The 17,977-nt window shown below is 33.1% G+C and overlaps 1 protein-coding gene across 2 annotated transcripts in view; it reads left to right on the plus strand.

The window, feature by feature from the left end:
- The window catches only part of LOC149597213 (GAS2-like protein pickled eggs), a 28,084-nt gene extending 10,259 nt beyond the window's left edge, over window positions 1-17,825 (plus strand). Inside the window, exons 1-11 of one of the 2 annotated variants that reach the window (XM_089861156.1) lie at window positions 3,882-4,208; window positions 6,806-7,058; window positions 7,569-8,000; window positions 12,096-12,220; window positions 13,857-13,998; window positions 14,385-14,676; window positions 14,942-15,011; window positions 15,081-15,179; window positions 15,297-15,353; window positions 15,568-16,012; window positions 17,041-17,825. In XM_089861156.1, the coding sequence (XP_089717282.1) occupies window positions 7,847-8,000; window positions 12,096-12,220; window positions 13,857-13,998; window positions 14,385-14,676; window positions 14,942-15,011; window positions 15,081-15,179; window positions 15,297-15,353; window positions 15,568-16,012; window positions 17,041-17,204 (1,548 nt within the window). In that variant the 5' untranslated portion in view covers window positions 3,882-4,208; window positions 6,806-7,058; window positions 7,569-7,846 and the 3' untranslated portion in view covers window positions 17,205-17,825. Of the gene's footprint in view, window positions 1-3,881; window positions 4,209-6,805; window positions 7,059-7,568; window positions 8,001-12,095; window positions 12,221-13,856; window positions 13,999-14,384; window positions 14,677-14,941; window positions 15,012-15,080; window positions 15,180-15,296; window positions 15,354-15,567; window positions 16,013-17,040 lie in introns of those variants that run through there. The other variant, XM_089861157.1, reaches the window with a different exon arrangement.
- The last annotated feature ends 152 nt before the right edge of the window (window positions 17,826-17,977 follow it).

The following is a 17,977-nucleotide window of genomic DNA, read 5'->3' on the forward strand; positions in this document are numbered from 1 at the left end:
AAGTGGCACGTGAAATACAAAGTTTTATTTATTTATTTTTTTTAATCTTGTTGGCTTTAATTATTACTCTAGATTGAGTAATATTTCAAATTTTTTCAAGGTCAGTTAAAAATGGTAATTTTCTGAATAGTACTATGCAACGATGTTACGTTAACTATACTAACAGTAATAGTGTAGGATTATAACCAGGGTGTGTGTCTCTATTTTTCTTTATTGTCAAACGTAACAAAAGAAAGCCGTGGGTGTTGTCTAACAGTGATTGAAGGTTCCCATATTTTTGAGAAGGGAAATTGTTTTCTTAAAATGATTATGGTTAGTTTAGGTTAGGTATGATAAAAATAATCACTCTAGCTTTCCCGCAAAGAAAAATAAGTCGAAATAAATTAATATTAAAAATAAAACAAAAAGTATTAAAAATAAAATAAAAATATTAAAAATAAAATTTAAAAAATATCAAAAATTTTGTTTAAAAAAATATCAAAAATTTTGTTTAAAAAAATATCAAAAATTTTGTTTAAAAAAATATCAAAAATTTTGTTTAAAAAAATATCAAAAACTTTGTTTAAAAAATATCAAAAATTTTGTTTAAAAAATATTAAAAATTAAATAAAAAATATTAAAAATTAAATAAAAAATATTAAAAATTAAATAAAAAATATTAAAAATTAAATAAAAAATATTAAAAAAGATACATAATAATTTTCAATTTAATATAGACAATATATCATATAAGAGACGACTTTTCAATTTATAATAAAATTACAACGTCGGTATTTTTTTATGTCATAAAAATAAAAAAGATTTTGGTTTCTCTTTCAACAAGAAAATACGGTTACACCCTCTAGTTAATTATTCCCCAGGGAAGCTATAGCTATTTTTAAAAATAAGTTACTTTAAAAAACGTAGGTAGATGAAAACAAGAGCCGCATTGCGTCAGATGCCATGAAAAAAAAATAAATAAACCGGACAACAACACCTGTGCTTTAAGAAACGGATATTGACCAATAAAAACAAAAGATAACGGAAATCGAAATAATTTGACGAAAACTATAACAGTACCATTTTTCCAAAAAGAAAATAAAAGGTCAAAAGTCAAATATAGCGCCTACACTTACAGTCGCTTAACAATATGACGTGAAATGATGTTTCAAAAGTTTAAAAAGTGTTTGAAAAAGACCTTGAAAACGGGATGGGGGTGGGGGATTTAAAATTATTTAAATTAGTTATAATTTCCCACGCAGTTACAGTTTGTTTAATTAAAATGACGGCGGCTTTGTTAAATTAATTAATTTTTAATTCTTAATGGTTTTAAAAATTAGCTTTTCAAAATAAAGCTCCGAAAAATGGCAGATAAAATCGTAACCATAACACGGAATTATTTGTAAACAATTTTAAAAAGCGGCCGGCGCACGCGGACTTAATTCCAACTGTATTTAATTTATTTTTAATTGCAAAATTAATTAATCTTTCACCGCTCAAGGGTACCCCATTCATTGACACTCTCAGACAGAGGCAAAAGTAATTAAAAAGTCTAGGGGTCATTCGTTAAATTACTTTTATAGGGTATTGTCCTGGTCCTCTTAGTTATGGTGCTTCGCACGTGACACCACTTGAACCACGCGCATGCACACAGTATAATCGGTTTTGGGATTTTAATTTTAACAATGTCCGTCCCCTCTAGGCGACTTTATCAACACGTGGGGCATTAAAAAACAAATGGCGGGAAATTAATATAGCTTACTTCCTGACAATGATTGTCCTCTCACTAATAGACTTTAATCGTTGTCACCTAAAACGGGCGGTAGGAGTAGGGAAGGGGGTGTTATTTAATATTTGATAGAAGCGTGGGAAAAATACCAAGTTTCGAAAACGTTTGAAGATTTAATAAATGCATGTTTGTGTTGGCGGGAGAACGCTACACTGAGCCCACACTATAACTAACTAGCTAGAAGCAACCACGGATTTTCTATAAAAAAATTGCCTTGAACTTGCGTTGCGCAACAACTTTAGTGTCACCAAGAAGCGATATCTAGTTTATTAGGGAGAAGGTTTAAGATGCCTAAGTATTGGCGCGCGCCATAGTCCTGCAGTCCCCCTTTCAAAATACAAGGGGGGACGTAAAAGGAGGCCGTCGGGCTATTTCGCCTCTTCTCCTCAGTCGGAAAATATGACTGTAATTTTCTTTTCATTCGCGTCGCGCTGACGTGCACGAGTTTTCAAGAACCAATGAGATGCTGGCTGGTTGTAATTTAGAGACGGCGAGGATTAACTCCGGACACGTCTACGTTTGGACTGGAGATAAAGAGCTGGAAATGTGGCACGAATATATACCTTCTCCCTAATAAACTAGATATCACTTCTTGGTGTAACGTAGGCTTTTTAAACCGCCCCCATTTCGAGACTCATCTTCAAAAATAAATTATTATATTTCGAGCGCTTTATTGAAATTCAGCGCGTGAATTTCTTTTTTTTTAAAAAATAATAAAAATTCATAGCACGTGGATTAAGAAGTCACGTGTTGACAAATTTCCCGCGTAAAAATATTTTAAAACGCTCGTGCTCGACTCGACTTTCATTTTAATTTTAGGCTGCACGTGGAATATTATATAGGTTAAAGGTTGCCATGACAACGCGGATTAAGTCACTAAACTATCCAATTTCACATGACAGTGGAAGGGGGGAGGGGTTAAGTAATTACGTATTGTTTTTATTCTACATCACGTGATTTTTCAGGGGGATCTGTAATTCTAGAAGATTGAGATTGAGAGGAAAATAATGATAGGGGATTTGATTCCAAGGTTAAATATTATGAAGAAAAAGAGAGACAAATTTAAATGAATAGCGAAATATTGTCGTAACGGATTATTAGAGTGTACCATACACCTTTCCTTCAGGGCTAGAGAAAATTTCACTACGCCTTAAAGGGGTAGTATAACGTCGATTAAACCAGCCCTATAATACCTGGGAATTTACAATGAATTGAAATCACTTCACTCTCCCTTTAAAACAGAAAAGATGAATAAAAAATATTCGTTTGATGAAAATATTTTTAAGAAGGTTCTTAATGAATGAACGAAGTCTATCTGTCGCCACTGTTAATTCGTTTTTAATTTTCGACATCAAACACTAATCGTAATTAAAATTTTGTAGTAATAACTATGATTACTGTTGGTTGTTATGTATGTTATTAAAAGTTGAATATATAGGAGATTTTTAAATCCCGGAGGTGTGCGATTCTAAATTAATAATTAACGCTACTCGGTTAATAAAGTAAGAGGTCCCAAGGTTAATTAATTAATTAATTTTAATTACGCCAATATTGAAATTAATATTTTAATTAGGCGGTATTTTTTAAAACTTTAAATTTGAAGTGTCTGTGAATCGTTGCAAATCTCGAAAAATTAAGGGCAGTTTAAGAGTAAAAATATACAGTATCAAATACACTTTAAATGAAAAACCAAAAACTAAAAAAAAGCGCGTGAATTCTTTAAAACTTGAATTTAAAAGTGTCTGTGAATCGTTAAAAATCGAGAAATATTAAGGAGAGTTTGCGAGTAAATATATACAGTGTCAAATACACTTTAAATAAAAAACTAAAAAAAGAAAAAACAATTCACGCGCGAGCCAGTTGGTGACCGAACGAGCGCGTGCAGGATGCCTCCGTTCAATCGATAGCTTCTTTCATTTAAGAAACCCGAATAGAATAAAAGCCTACAACCCTATTCTAATTTCCCTATAAAGATAATACAGTCTTCATTCGGGTTAGCTAAGTGGACAAACGGGCTCGCTAGAGAAAGAGATATATCTATCCCCTTTTCCGTTTCCATGGCAACGACAATCCCCCCTTTCTACTGTACCGGGAAGAAAGGTCCGCCAACGAGGAGTTCAGAGCAGAGAGTGTAAAGCCGGCAACTAAAGCGGGAGTCCCGTTTTTTAATAGCGCCGCCTACAATTATTATTATAGAATTAGGCTTAGGAATTTAGGCTTGACGTATGTACAAGTACGTCATCATCATCTTAATTACGGTTGGTTTAATTAGGATTAAAATAAGTAGAGATTTAAGAAGAGATTAGGTTTGTTTCGTGTAAATACGGATGAAGAGACGCGATAAGCTATGAGTGAATGGAATAACCATAAGTAAACACGGCGTCAACAGCCAGGGTTTTTATTGAACGCGTCAGTGTCACTGGGAACAATTTCTATAAAGGTAACTTTTAATATTAATATTATTTATATTTATATGAATTGGGTAATCCCGATCAGATTACCTTAGTGATTAATAATTCCTCTATTTTATTTCAATATAATATCGTGTTCTATATTTTCATGAAAATTTAGAAACTTGGGGATGTCAGTTATTTTAATTGATTGGCAGTGAACTCACTTTCGTTTAATATTTCCTTAAGCAATATTAACACGTTCTGCCCTTATCCCAAAAGGGGTGTGTGTTTTGGCTACGCTTTCTTTATAACCAATTTATTTTGTACAAAAATATTACTGGCGCCTCTGAACCTATTAATCAAATTTAATAACTGGGATTAATTTCTCTTACGTTACCTATTTTAAAATATACCTGTTGGATATATTCGTATTTGTTTAGTTTAATTTCTTATTAATTTTATTATTTATTTAGTTTAATTTCTTATTATTTTTAATATTATTTATTTAGTTTAATTTCGTATTAATTTAATATTATTTATTCAGTTTAATTTCTTATTAATTTAATTATTATTTATTCAGTTTAATTTCTTATTAATTTTATCATAATTTATTCAATTTAATTTGTTATTAATTTTATCATAATTTATTCAATTAAATCTCTTATTAATTTTATTATCATTTATTCAATTTAATTTCTTATTAATTATATTATTATTTATTCAATTTAATTTCTTATTAATTATACTATTATTTATTCAATTTAATTTCTCATTAATTATACTATTATTTATTCAATTTAATTTCTTATTAATTTTTTCATGATTTATTCAGTTTAATCTCTTATTATATTATAATTAATTCAAGTTAATTTCTTACTAATTTCAAAATAATTAATTCAATTTAATTTCTTATTAATTTCAAAATAATTAATTCAATTTAATTTCTTATTAATTTCAAAATAATTAATTCAATTTAATTTCTTATTAATTTCAAAATAATTAATTCAATTTAATTTCTTATTAATTTCAATATCACTCATTTGATTAATCTGAAAGCTTTTTGTTTCTTATTATTTTCGATAACAATGCCTTAATGGGCGAGGTCCAATTTTAGTAATAATAATCTCTATAAAATTTAGGTCTGACTTGAACAATAATGGGCGGTTCATTACAGCAAAAATATTTTTTAATTCTTCAGATTAAAAAAAAATATATAAATAAATATATAAAAATTCCCAACTCAACTATTTAAAATAAAAATTGGCGAATTTAAAACACCAATAATATCAATAACCCAGGCACTAAAACAGGCTTCTATATGTTAGGGGCGAAACTAAACATATAGATAATCCTTTATGCCCTCGAGAAATTAAATTCTTTATCAATTTGAACTGATCTCGAGTTCTCGACTTCGTCTTTTTACCACCAAACTTGTCTTTAATCGCTTCGAGTTCAATGTTTAAACTCGAAATAAGTCGGAAATAATAAATCTGTAGTTAGCCTAGTTGACTCTAAAGTTTAAACTTGAATATATAAATTATTATTATCACTATAGGTCAAAAGTGTCACGGCAGCCATTGTGACGTGAAGCGTTACGTCACGCGTTACACGCTAAATTATCAAGATGGGCGAATTTTCACTTTAAAAATATAATATTTCACCATATCGACAGACAGAGTGGTTAAGATATATTTAAACAAAAAAATACTTCCATTTAAATTTTAACGAATAACGTTACCCCCTAATACGAATTACGATTGCAGGAGTGTTTTAATGATGACCCCTTAGCCTATCATTGTTTCTTATGTTAAATTTAAGGGGGTCATCCCTAAAACACTGTTTCCAATCAATGTTTATAACTTTAACTTGTGTTAGGGGGTGCTACAATACATGTCCCTTATGGGGGGGGGGTCAAACAAAATCGGTAAGGTCATAGAAGTATAGATGTTAAATACATTTTCGGACTCCAGATTGATTGATTGACGCGCATCCCACTATATGTACCCTCCCATTTTGTATTAAAGTACTTTCGTTGTTACAATTTAGCTAAGCCACTCTGTATGTATTTCCTAAGACAATTTTTACGTTATTTTTTTCTTCTTAGTGATCGCCTGGGTGCTTACGTACATTTCCCGGTGTCCCTCGGGGCGATATAGTCAAACCCCGGTACAATTAACATTGGCATAACGGTTGCCCTTTTCTGTATGATAGATCCCTATCATCTGCCTCCGTTCCCCTCTATTCGATTAGGATCGTTTACGCTGATTATCGCCATAGCTGACCACTGGCGCGTGCACCAAAACGCGGCTCAGCTGCTGTCACTGTATAAAAACGCGCGCGTCAACACTATGGCACGTGGGCGTGGTTCGCACGCGCCCGTTTTTCCCGCCAAATATATATATATAATTCATCTCGCGCCAAAATCCACGAGACATTATAAATTTATTTCCATCCTATATAATATTATTCTCACGTGCTATAAATATACCACGAGAAATATTAAAATCATCTCTGTCTGTGTGTCAGTTCATTTAATACCTATTTTATTTTATTTAATTTTTTTCTTTTAAACTAGTAATATTTTTTTTAAGTCATTAAAAACAAATTTGTACGCGTTTAATTTTTTATTTTTTTCTTGTTTCAGAAACAATGTAGGTAATCTAAAGAACACCGAGAGATAACGAGGAAAATTGGCCAAACCGGAATAAGGGGGAACGAATGAAAAAAAGAATATGAATTATTATTTTGAAGTCGAGATGATTTAGAGAGATGAACGGAATTTTGTAGTCGCAATAACAAAAGGGAAATTAAAAGTCGGACAGGACGGTCTTATCAAGCGCCCCCAAGCTTTCTCGACCCACGCGTGTTCCAGAAATGTTTCCCTCTGGCAGAAAAAGGTTATTATTTATTGTTTTGATTTTATCACAGTTTGCTATCGTTAATGTTGAATTGCTTATTTATTTTATAGTTTAAGGTAAGGTTTAGTGTAGTTGGTACAATATCGTAAAAAGCGTCACTATTAGTTAATTTTGAATTTCTTAAAAAGGAAGAATTAAATGGTCAGATAATAATAAATTTTTTTTAAAATAAATAGCATCGAATTCGTTAATAAAAACTTAATTTTCTTCTTAATTAACTTCTCGTTAAGTTTGAAAAATTAAATAATTTAATTTAAGGTTAATAATGAAGTTTTTTTTTAATAATTTCGATATTATTTTATCAATATCATTTATACGACCATTTCACTCTCACTTTAAACTAAAGGGATACTATATATATTTAACTAAGATTACCATAACCAAATTTAGAAGGAAAAATAAACCAAAATTCCCCTGAACTTGAAAGAAACTAGCGTACATCTTATCTTTAATATTTGTCTTAATTTTTTTTCTCTCTCCCTAAACTAGACTATCTGTGAGATAAAGAATCGATAAGATAAAGTGTTTGTCAACTTCAAAAAAAGAAGACATGGGAACCCCCAAAGTTATTTACCAATAATTCAAGTTGAAACATCTCTCTCTCTCTGTCGTGCGCGCGTGGTGGTGATACTTAAGTGAAATCAATAACTAAAAAAATATAAAAACTATTTAAACTTAAAATTAAACTTAAATTTAATCGCGTTGTCGCACCGGTTCTAAAAAGGTATTATTAAAGCACGAGTCGGCGAAGGTATAGTGTTGCCGAAATGGCAACTGGTTCATTCGTACCCTGGAGACGGGACAGTGATGAAATCTCCTTGGTCGAAGGCGACCATATTGAGAGACAAATCGCACAAAAACAAGACGAACATTTATTACCCCTTAAAGAAGACGTGGCCGAATGGATTGGAAAAATATTGGGTAAGCGACTTCATTCTCTAATAATAACTCTCTAATTAGATAAACTTAACGATACTTGGTGCGATTACTCTACGGAATAAGCTATTTCCTATATAACTAAAATGATGTCACCATCTTGGTGGTGGCGGCCATCTTGGATCCATGTCTATCTGTATAGCTAGAGATGTGATGCAACTTTAAAATGGTAAATTACCGCGGTAATAAGCCTGTGAAAGTATAAAATACCATAAATTACGGTAATTTTTTTAATCGGTAATTTACCCGGTAAATTACCATTTTTTAAAAAATTACGGTAATCTCACATCTTTATGTATAGCTATAACTACTATCAGTCACTCTTACAAGTCAGTCCAAGATGCATAAAACCACGTGTTTTACCTTGAAATTTCTGTCAAATCATGATACTGGTGCAATTACTTTTTCACATATTTAATATGGTCCATTCTAACCCCTTTAATAAATTAAATTCCGCCCATGCAGATAAGGTTCGTTGAATTATTTTTATTTAAAATTTATATATATAAAAAACAAGAACTGCCCCCCCCCTCCAATGCTTTTTTTAATAAAATTTCCATTTTATTTTACTTATTTTTATTATCTTATTATTCTGAGTTTGATTTGGATCAATTGAAAAACAAACACGACGTGTAAATAAAAAAATAAAATCTTATTATCAAGCAACTCGTTGTTGGCAAAAATTATCAAAATAAAACGACTCGGGAAAAATATTGGTAAAAATCTTTTATGCCTGGGAAAGTTCAACGGTTTCGGCTTTGTGGCTACGACCAGCCTCTACCAAAAAAACAAGCTAAAATTGGCCCAAAACTTACTACGGTTATGCTATTTCCGCTATAAGCAACCTTCGTAAATTTAAAAACCAATTTTCCTTTTTTTTTTTTAAACTTCAAAAAAAAAAAAAAAAAATTAAATTAACATAACGAATTTAATTTCACATTTTTTTTTCATATAATTTTTTTTTTAATTTTAAATCTTAAGCTTCATTGTTTTAATCTTAATCCAAAAATAGTAATACCCTTTGATTGTTTAAAATAGACAATTAAATCTTAAAAGGGCGTTAATTATTACGAAAAATTGTAATTTCCCTGCATAGGTGGGGCACGTGGCCATGAGTTAATAAACATTATTTTTAAATTAATTATTTTGGGCCAACATTTTTTTTTTAAAATGTCCCTATTATATTATATTTGCGCTCCATTGACCCGTGTAGGTCGACACGATCCAAATCAAATTCAGACAATGCAATCGAAAATGTTTTCATTTTTTTTAAATCTATTTTCGTACAAGATTTTAATTTTAATTCCTGACATTCCTTCCCCCCCCTTCATGAGCCCCTCAAAATTATTAAGTGCTCAAGGATATAAACAAGGTGTCGCGTACGTCATGAATACTCTGCTATTTTTTATAGGATAGAGAGGATTAACAGTTTTGTAAATACAAAATGACTCTCACGGTGGGGTGGCGTAGCGGTTAGCGCTTTCGCCTCGCAGCAAGAGGATCCCGGGTTCGATCCCGGACTGTGGCACCGGGTGAAAAATCTGGGAAGAAATCCTTCTGCGTAGAGTTTGCAAGTTCTCTCCCCGCTTGTTAAAGGAGTTTTCCTCCGCGGTCTAACCCGGTTTCTCCTTTCCATCAAAACTTGCAGAGGTTAACGGTAATAGTTAGTATAGGGCGCTGTCGGTTAGCTGTGGCATAGGGGCTAGCCACCACCCCTCTATGCATTGTAAAGGCGTTAGATAAGTGGCAATAAGTCGCAAGATGACTTGGTCCAATTAGCTAGCTGAACTTTTAATTCCAATTTGTTTAATTGCTAAGTAACTCTTTTAATTATGCATCAAAATTAACGATACTCGGAGCGATTACTGTATGGAGTGCGCTCTTTCTTATGGTACTTTCAAATTTAATCTTTCTCAATTAGAACTAAAGTTACGGGCAATTAAATATAAATGCTCAAAATTGAAATTCTCATTTTGGGTATGACATTACGCTTGGTTGTAACTCATTTAATAGTCAATGGAATTTCATGATACTTGGAGCTATTACTCTATGAAACCCACTCTTTATTATGGTACATTCAAATTTAATCTATCTCAATTAGAACTAAAGTTGCAGATCATTTCTTAAGTGGGTCCATATCTTTATCTACTCAATTACCCATCTTAATTATTAATCAAAATTAATGATACTTGGAGGGATTACTCTATGAAACCCGCTCTTTCTTATGGTTATTTCAAACCTACATACTTAATTAAACAAAGCTAGGATTATGACTAAATAGAAATTAAACAGACAACAATCGCAAAATTTATAAACCATCCACTAAATAATTACATTAAAAAAATCGTAGTGTCCTTCCAATGATTGCGAAAAGGCGCGAAAACAAAAGGGAATATCCTGTCATGACAATTCCTGCCTATGTTCGACCGCAACCCCCCACGCCCCCCTTTACTTCCCCCACCCCCTCCCTCTCTCCTTTGATATATCATATTCATTGTCACTTGGACCGGTTTTACGTAACTCTATATAACACTCGCGATTTTCAAATTAAAAAAAGACGAAGTTAAAATTAAACTCAAAGGATGTTTGCTTGGAAAAATATCAAATCGCGAGCTTCAGTGTCCGAAATGAACGCGTGGAGAATGCCCGCGTTTCTCCGGTATTAAAAGAATAATTTTAAAATTTAATAGTTTAATTAATTAAAAAGTTTGAAACTAATTGTACGTGTTTTGAACTTTAAAAATTTCGCTTGCAGATTGGCTTTAAATAATTCGTTTGGCGCGTGACATTTTTTTTAACAATTTAAATTTATTTGCGCGTGAATTGAGTTTGAAAAAAAACTCTCGTGAATTATTTTTTTATATTTGCACGTGAAATTTAAATTATTATACGATAAATATTTTTTTAAAATAATTTCTATTGTTTTAATATTATTAAAATAATTAGAAGTTGATTTAAAATTTTAATATTAATATTAAACTTAATTTTAATTAATTCTTGGAGATTAATTTAATTCAAACTAAACTTAAAAAAATATGCAAATATATCGGCGTGATCGTAATTTGTTAATAGCGCAAAAACGGGTGTTAAGTCGATGGATGAACAGAACGCTTCGTAAGTCACCATTTTTTATTTATTTTTTTAATATTAAATTATTCCAAAAAAAGGCTTAAATCCCTATGAAATAATATGGACCCCGCCTTCATGCGTAGTATAAACTCAACTCGAGACAGACAAAAATAAAATAAAATCACTTTATGTCCATTTTAGGAGCACGGACAGAAACTGTCTTCTTTATACTGACCTATTTCTAAAGTTAGTAAAAAGGGGTAACGGTAGGTAATCAATGATGGGTCCTCTTATATATAACGAAAGATGCGAAGGTCCCATGGTTGGAATTGAAACCAAATTTTCCGATCAATTAAACTCTAGGCCTATTTTTGGGATCTACTTTCGCGAGTGCCAGTACTCTGTTATTATTTCAAAGTCGGTCTACTTTATTTAAGGGGGAACTAAAAGGTTATCGCGGCCTTGGGTCTTTGTGTAAAGTTACGTTGTGTAAAGAAACCATAAAAGATGCTTCCAGGTTGGTTTAAAGAAGAATAATAATAATACAATGGTTTCTATGGAAACCGTGAGAATTGATTTATCCAGAGTTTTTAGATATCTATTGAATCCCGTGGCCGCTGGTCTAGTTATTTATTTTTGTATTTTATGTCTAAGACAAATTCCATTGTAGGGAATTTAGTTTAATAGGCAATTTTGCGAGACTTGGAGCGATTACTCTATGGAATGCCCTCTTTCTTATGGTTATTTCAAATTTAATCTATCTCAATTAGGAGTTAAGTTATGGCCAGTTAAAGATAAATGATCAAAATAAACATTAACATTTTGGGTATGATATTAAACTCTGTTGTAATTCATTTACTAGTCAATAGAATTTCATGATACTTGGAGCAATTACTCTATGGAATACGCTCTTTATTATGGTTATTTCAAATATAATCTACCCCAATTAGAACTAAAGTTATGGGAAGTTACAGTTGGGGTCTAATTGAACATCTTAATTCTTTTGTATAGACATCACGGGACTATGTGTGGACAATTTCATGGAATCATTGGAAACGGGCGTCTTATTATGCAGACTTGCCAGAATAATTCAACAAAAGGCCGAGGAATGTCGCAAAGCTGGACTGATACACGAGGTCAGAATTAGATTATTTAAAAAGTTCTTATAAATAATTTAAATCCCACAACCCTAAATAAATAAATAAATAATTTCAATTAATATCTAAAAAAATGAAAAAAAAATAAAACTTATGATAAATAATTAAGTCAAAAAAGGGTATAAATTAATTTGAGAGAAGCCCGCATTTAGGGGCAAACAACCCCGTGTTAATCCTATGGCCCCTGTAGAAATGTTTACACTGCTTGACACCGGAGTTCATAGATAAAGCAACCCACCAGGGGCCATAGGAAAAAAATACGTAAATTTCGAAAGTAAAATGTTTCAGCTTTCAATTTCATTTTATATTTCAGATAGGACACATTAATAACCCAACCCGCGTTTCAATTGTTCTAAAAATTGAAATTGTTTGACATCAAACAATAAAGAATTTCCCCCAAGTCGTGACTTGAAACTTTCACCCGTTGATAATCGCGCGTTTATTTCAAGTTTTAGAACAATGAAAATTTTTTAAAAATAATTCCCTCTAGTCTTAAAAATAGGCGTTGCCTTGTAATAATCTTAACATCTTGATTGGTCGGTTTCATTTTCTTTGAAACAATGCATGCGTGACAATTGTGTGTTAGCCCGTACAAGGTCGAAAATGGTCAAACTCTCTTGACCCCACTTTCCCCTTAACTTCATTAACATATTTATACATGTCTTAAAACATAGCGACAGGGGGGGCTAAAGAAATTAATTTCCTCCCCCCCGGTTCTTAACTTTAACTGCGCATGCGCTTCAGACACAGGGTTGCCAGTTATTCATTATTAGAGCTTCTGCTGCATTCATTCAGGTTTGGACATTGAATGATCCAGAACTTACTGAATCGAACACAGAATTCTACAACAAGTTTAGGCCTAATTTGGTCTGTTGTAGTCTTAGATAGCTGTTAAATATTGCACGTCGCAAATAACTGGCAACACTTGTATTGACACACTATACCTATATCTCGTTAATGATGGTTAATATAGTTCAATGAACTGGCAACGCAATTAAAATCAACCCACACGTCAAGTCAGGAAGTTAGAAAGCCTGTTTTTGTTATAATTATGTTTTGAATTGTTTTGATATTTTTTTTAAAAAAAATAACAATTTCGATTTACTAAACAATCAACTTTTGTTAACGAGACGGGTCTCTTCATCGGCTAATTAAACCAAAGAACAATAATTATTTTATTTTTTCGAGAGGAAATCTTCATTATAGAACGCCAAAAATTACGCTTCAGCCCCCCCCCCTCCAAAAAAAAAAAAGATTAATAGGTCAATTTAATTTCACATCAATCCTCTTTATAAAAATTGTTTGCGTTTGCAGTTGGTTGAGTTAAAATTATTAATTTTTATGTATTTTAGTTTTTATATTATATATATAATTTAACTGGAGCATCACCGTTGGTAACATTTTTCCCGCGTGGTTGCCATAGCAACGAGCGGATATGGAAAGTGTCTAGGCCTATTTTTAAAACAATAAAAGAATCTCCATAGAAACCTGTTGACGCGCGTGATAAAATCGCGAGGGGTCGGACACGAGCCTACATTTTCACGTGCAAGGGAAATTATTATAATAAATTAACTTTTTCCCGATTTTTTTTTTTTTTTCCATTAAAAATAAACAGCCTTTTCCATCTATGAAATTTAAATGTTGGGAAAATGCCAAACCACAATCGTTCTATGCCCGGGATAACATGGAAAATTTTCTAAGGTGGTGTCGAAGGATAGGCGTTCACGAGGCCATTATTTTTGAATCCGATGGTTTAGGTAATTAAATTTAATTCTTAGTTAAATGAGGAATACATACAGCTACTTGGAATCATTGCGTCCCGATATCTGCCATGTTAATTTCTACGAGGTGGGTTTTGTAACAAAAGCCGGGCTTGAGAACTTGTTTTGCCCGTCACGCCTCATATCTCTGACGTCTTTCGAACAGTGTGATTTCATTGGTTGGTAGCGCAACGAGATGGATTATTAATTCGTGACATAAAATTCGTCATACATAATGATTAGTCTAGCTAGCTCCTCCCACAAAATCGGCTTAGATACGTTGAGTGAAAATGGAGCCCTACACAATAATTCCTAGTAGCTGTATTTATTCCTGACTAAAATAACAATACGTCTAAATATAATACTTTGTTTTTCAATCAAAGTACTACATCAACAACCCAGGACAGTCGTGTTATGTTTGTTGGAGATTGGTCGTATCGCCTCCCGTTTTGGGGTGGAACCTCCCGGGTTGGTCAAGTTAGAGAAAGAAATAGAGGAGGAATACGGTGGCGGGGGTGAATCGGAGGAAACAGCTTCCAACTGTTCTTCGCGGGCCTCTTCATCCCCCATCCTGCTTTGCAGGAGCCGAACCGAATCCGCCATGTCCTACGGCAGTAACGGGACATCCCGTACTAGAATACCTTCCGCCGGAAGTTCCCCCAGGAGCTCACCTAGGTAACGTGACTCATACGATATACTATACTATCCCTTTAAATTAATCGGGGTGTGGCTAAATAATCTATAAAAACAAGTTGACTAATGCGACATAAGGGTTTCACCTTCGTAACAAGTTGGCTAATACAACTATAATGCCTCTCCATCATTATTAAATACAATTCGAAAATTAATACGGATGGGTTTGCAAGGTCTTTTTAAGACGGGGGAATAAACGCTAACTAATTAATTAAACTAATTAACATTGGGCTTTATTTTTAAGCAGGAGTTCTCCCAGTAGAAATGGTTCAAGCGGTTCGGGCACGCCACCAGCCGCCTCGGAATTAGACAAAAAAGTATAATTATAATTAATTCCTAATTTAATGATTAACTTATATATTAAATGCCGTTTTAATTGCGTTTAGGTGATGCACGTTGCCAAGAGCGTTTGCGAAGATACGTCGCGAATTAAGAGGATAAGTGAAGGAAGATACAAGATTGCCGGCAAGACTGTTTACATTAGGGTAAGTCTATTGCGTACAAGAAACCAAACTCGTCCCCCAAAATGGCGTCAAAAAAGAAAAGTCAAAACTGACTCACCCAGTAAATTAATCCATTTGTTTTTCTTTTTTTTTTTGCAGTTGTTGAAAGGTCGACACGTTATGGTCCGAGTCGGTGGTGGCTGGGACACTTTAGAGGTCAGTATAGTAATCCTTGACCGTTCGCAATTCTTTCCGTAGTTCTCATGGTCACACGCGATTAGTTCTTTGCACAGTTCACAGGGTTTATCGCGTTAACACAGTTCTTTGCACAGTTCTCAGGGTCTATCGATAGGTCACAGTTCACAGGGTCTACCGCGAGTTCACAGTTTTCCCACACTTGACTAACGTATTAATGTCACATTTTTCGTAGCACTACTTAACGAGGCACGAGCCTTGTCAGGTGAACGTGGTCAGTCGACGTCAATCCTTTAACGAGTCGTCGACGGTCAAGACTCCATTAAGCACCCGTCAGTCTTACCCGGGTTCGAACCATAGCAACGGTCGACCGGTCAGCGCTTCGGCCATCATGTCCTCTTTGAGTAACGCCATGGAGAATCAAGTTCCCAACAGAACCAATGGCGTTCATCGTCGAGCTTCATCGGGAGCTCTGATTGGTCAATCGGGGGGAACGCGAGGGGTCAGTCCCGATTCCTATCTTCAAATCAGGTCCAAGTATCGCGCCAAAACCACCGATGTCACGACGCCCAACACGAATGGTAACGCCAAAGGTCATTCCCCAATGACCAATGGAAGTTCAAAGGGCGTTTATTCCTCATTTCGCGGAACTACTTCAAATGGAACAACAAAGAGTACCCGTAAGTAACTAAATTACTAAGTGTCCATTCCCCAAAAAGGGAGCTGGCAATTAAGGTCCGCCCAAGTACAGTGGGATGCGTGGATGGTCCGAAAATGTATTTAACATGTATACTTCTATGACCAAACCTATTTTGTTTTGACCCCCCCCCCCATAAGGGACATGTACTGACCACCCCCTAACACAAGTTGAAGTTATGAACATTGAAAGCAGGGCCGGAAATAAGCACAGGACACTGGACATTGTCCAATAAAATTTTAAAATGTCCCATAATTTTTTCAAAAACTAAGGGGGTCACTGGACAGTTTGACCAATAAATTTTCCCAAGTTTTGATAGCTTGACTATGGAGATGCATCACAACTTTTGCGCATTCCAGTGGACAATGTCCAATAAATTTTCAAGTCAAACAGGGGGTCACTGGACACATGTCCTATAAGAAATTTTTCTTATTTCCGGCCCTGATTGAAAGCAGTGTTTTACCGATGACCAATATAACATTAAGAAATGCTAAGGAGTCGTCAGCAAAACACTCCTGCAATGTTCTTCACACGATTCATACATCTTTTAGAAAACCGATTTAAATTAAGTTTTCCAGATATTTCTAAAAAGTGACATTTTCCAAAGAGCTCCGAATCGCATGGAGTAATAACAACGATAGTGTTCTATTACTTTCTTTATGCATAGTTTTAAGACTAGGAGGATTGATACCATTTACACTGCCAAATAGGAGGATGACCTACTGTAGTGGAAATGGTATCAATGCTCCACAATTTCCCTGAATAACCCTGTGTTCAGTGGGCAAAAATCGACTGGTCATAGAAGTATAGAAGTTATATACATTTTCGGACTCGAGATTGGTTGATATCATTTATTTCCCATAGAACTTACCATCCATCCATGCATGTCCTACTACAGTATTGTACTTGTACAAACTATAATTACCCACCCGTCCATTTTTGGATTAAACTGTCATAGACACCCTAAATAATTAACTTTAAACTAATAAAGAATTAATTAAATTATTTTAGTATTAACGCGTCAAATGTCAAGTCCCTTGAACAGCGGAAGTTCCCTTACTAAAACAGTACGAGTTTCAAGCGCGGCTTTGCACACTGCGGGAAATTTACGCCCTACTTCAATAAGTCGCCGTCCGAGTAACGCTCAAATAACTACTGGCCCCCGAAAGACATAAACAACCCCGAACAACAAATCAAATAAATATACTTAAGGCGCAAATTAATTAGAAATAAATAAGAAAAACCATGATTAATTAATATACTACTAAATGGTCCTGAGATATTAAGTAATTAATCAAATTAGTGATTTTAAGGAGGAAGCAAAAATAAGACTGGTTATCCTGGTGATAAAATTAAAATTAATTAATTGGAAAATTTGGTTAGTTATATATTAAAAAAAAAAGAATAATTAATTAAAGAAACATTCCAAATATATTTAAATCAAAAGAAAAAATAAATTAGCCCAATTAATAATTAGTAAGCTAAAAATATTTTTCGTAAATTTTCTAGTTTTTAGCGGAGCCTTTTTGTAATTGTAAATATAGTAGTAATTAGCTGAAATAATGTTAATTTTTTCGCCCCCCCCTCCCCCAACACATGTTTTATTGAAAAACTTTTGTACAAATTATTATGAGTTTTTGTCCCCCCATTTAATTATTTAGCAATAATTTTAATTTAGTTTTAATCTCAATTGAATTAAAATCTCGATATCATTATAGTATTTTTGTCCCATATTTTTTTTTAAAAAAATGGAATTTTTTCGCTATATAATAAATTTTATTTCCCAAAAGTTAAAATTTTTGAAATTTTTTCCTATTTAATTTTTTTAATTAAATTTAATTAAAATTAATTTAATTTCATTTATAGGTAGGTGTATTTTTTGGAAGGGAATAATTTGAATGGTTTAAATCATTTTCATTGGTTTAAAAATAGGCCAAAATTTTAAGAT

This window comes from Phalangium opilio, unplaced genomic scaffold (genome assembly GCF_054372755.1).
Source record: "Phalangium opilio isolate 3A_F unplaced genomic scaffold, DU_Popi_V2 ptg000369l_1, whole genome shotgun sequence".
NCBI classification, from domain to species: Eukaryota; Metazoa; Arthropoda; class Arachnida; order Opiliones; family Phalangiidae; genus Phalangium; species Phalangium opilio.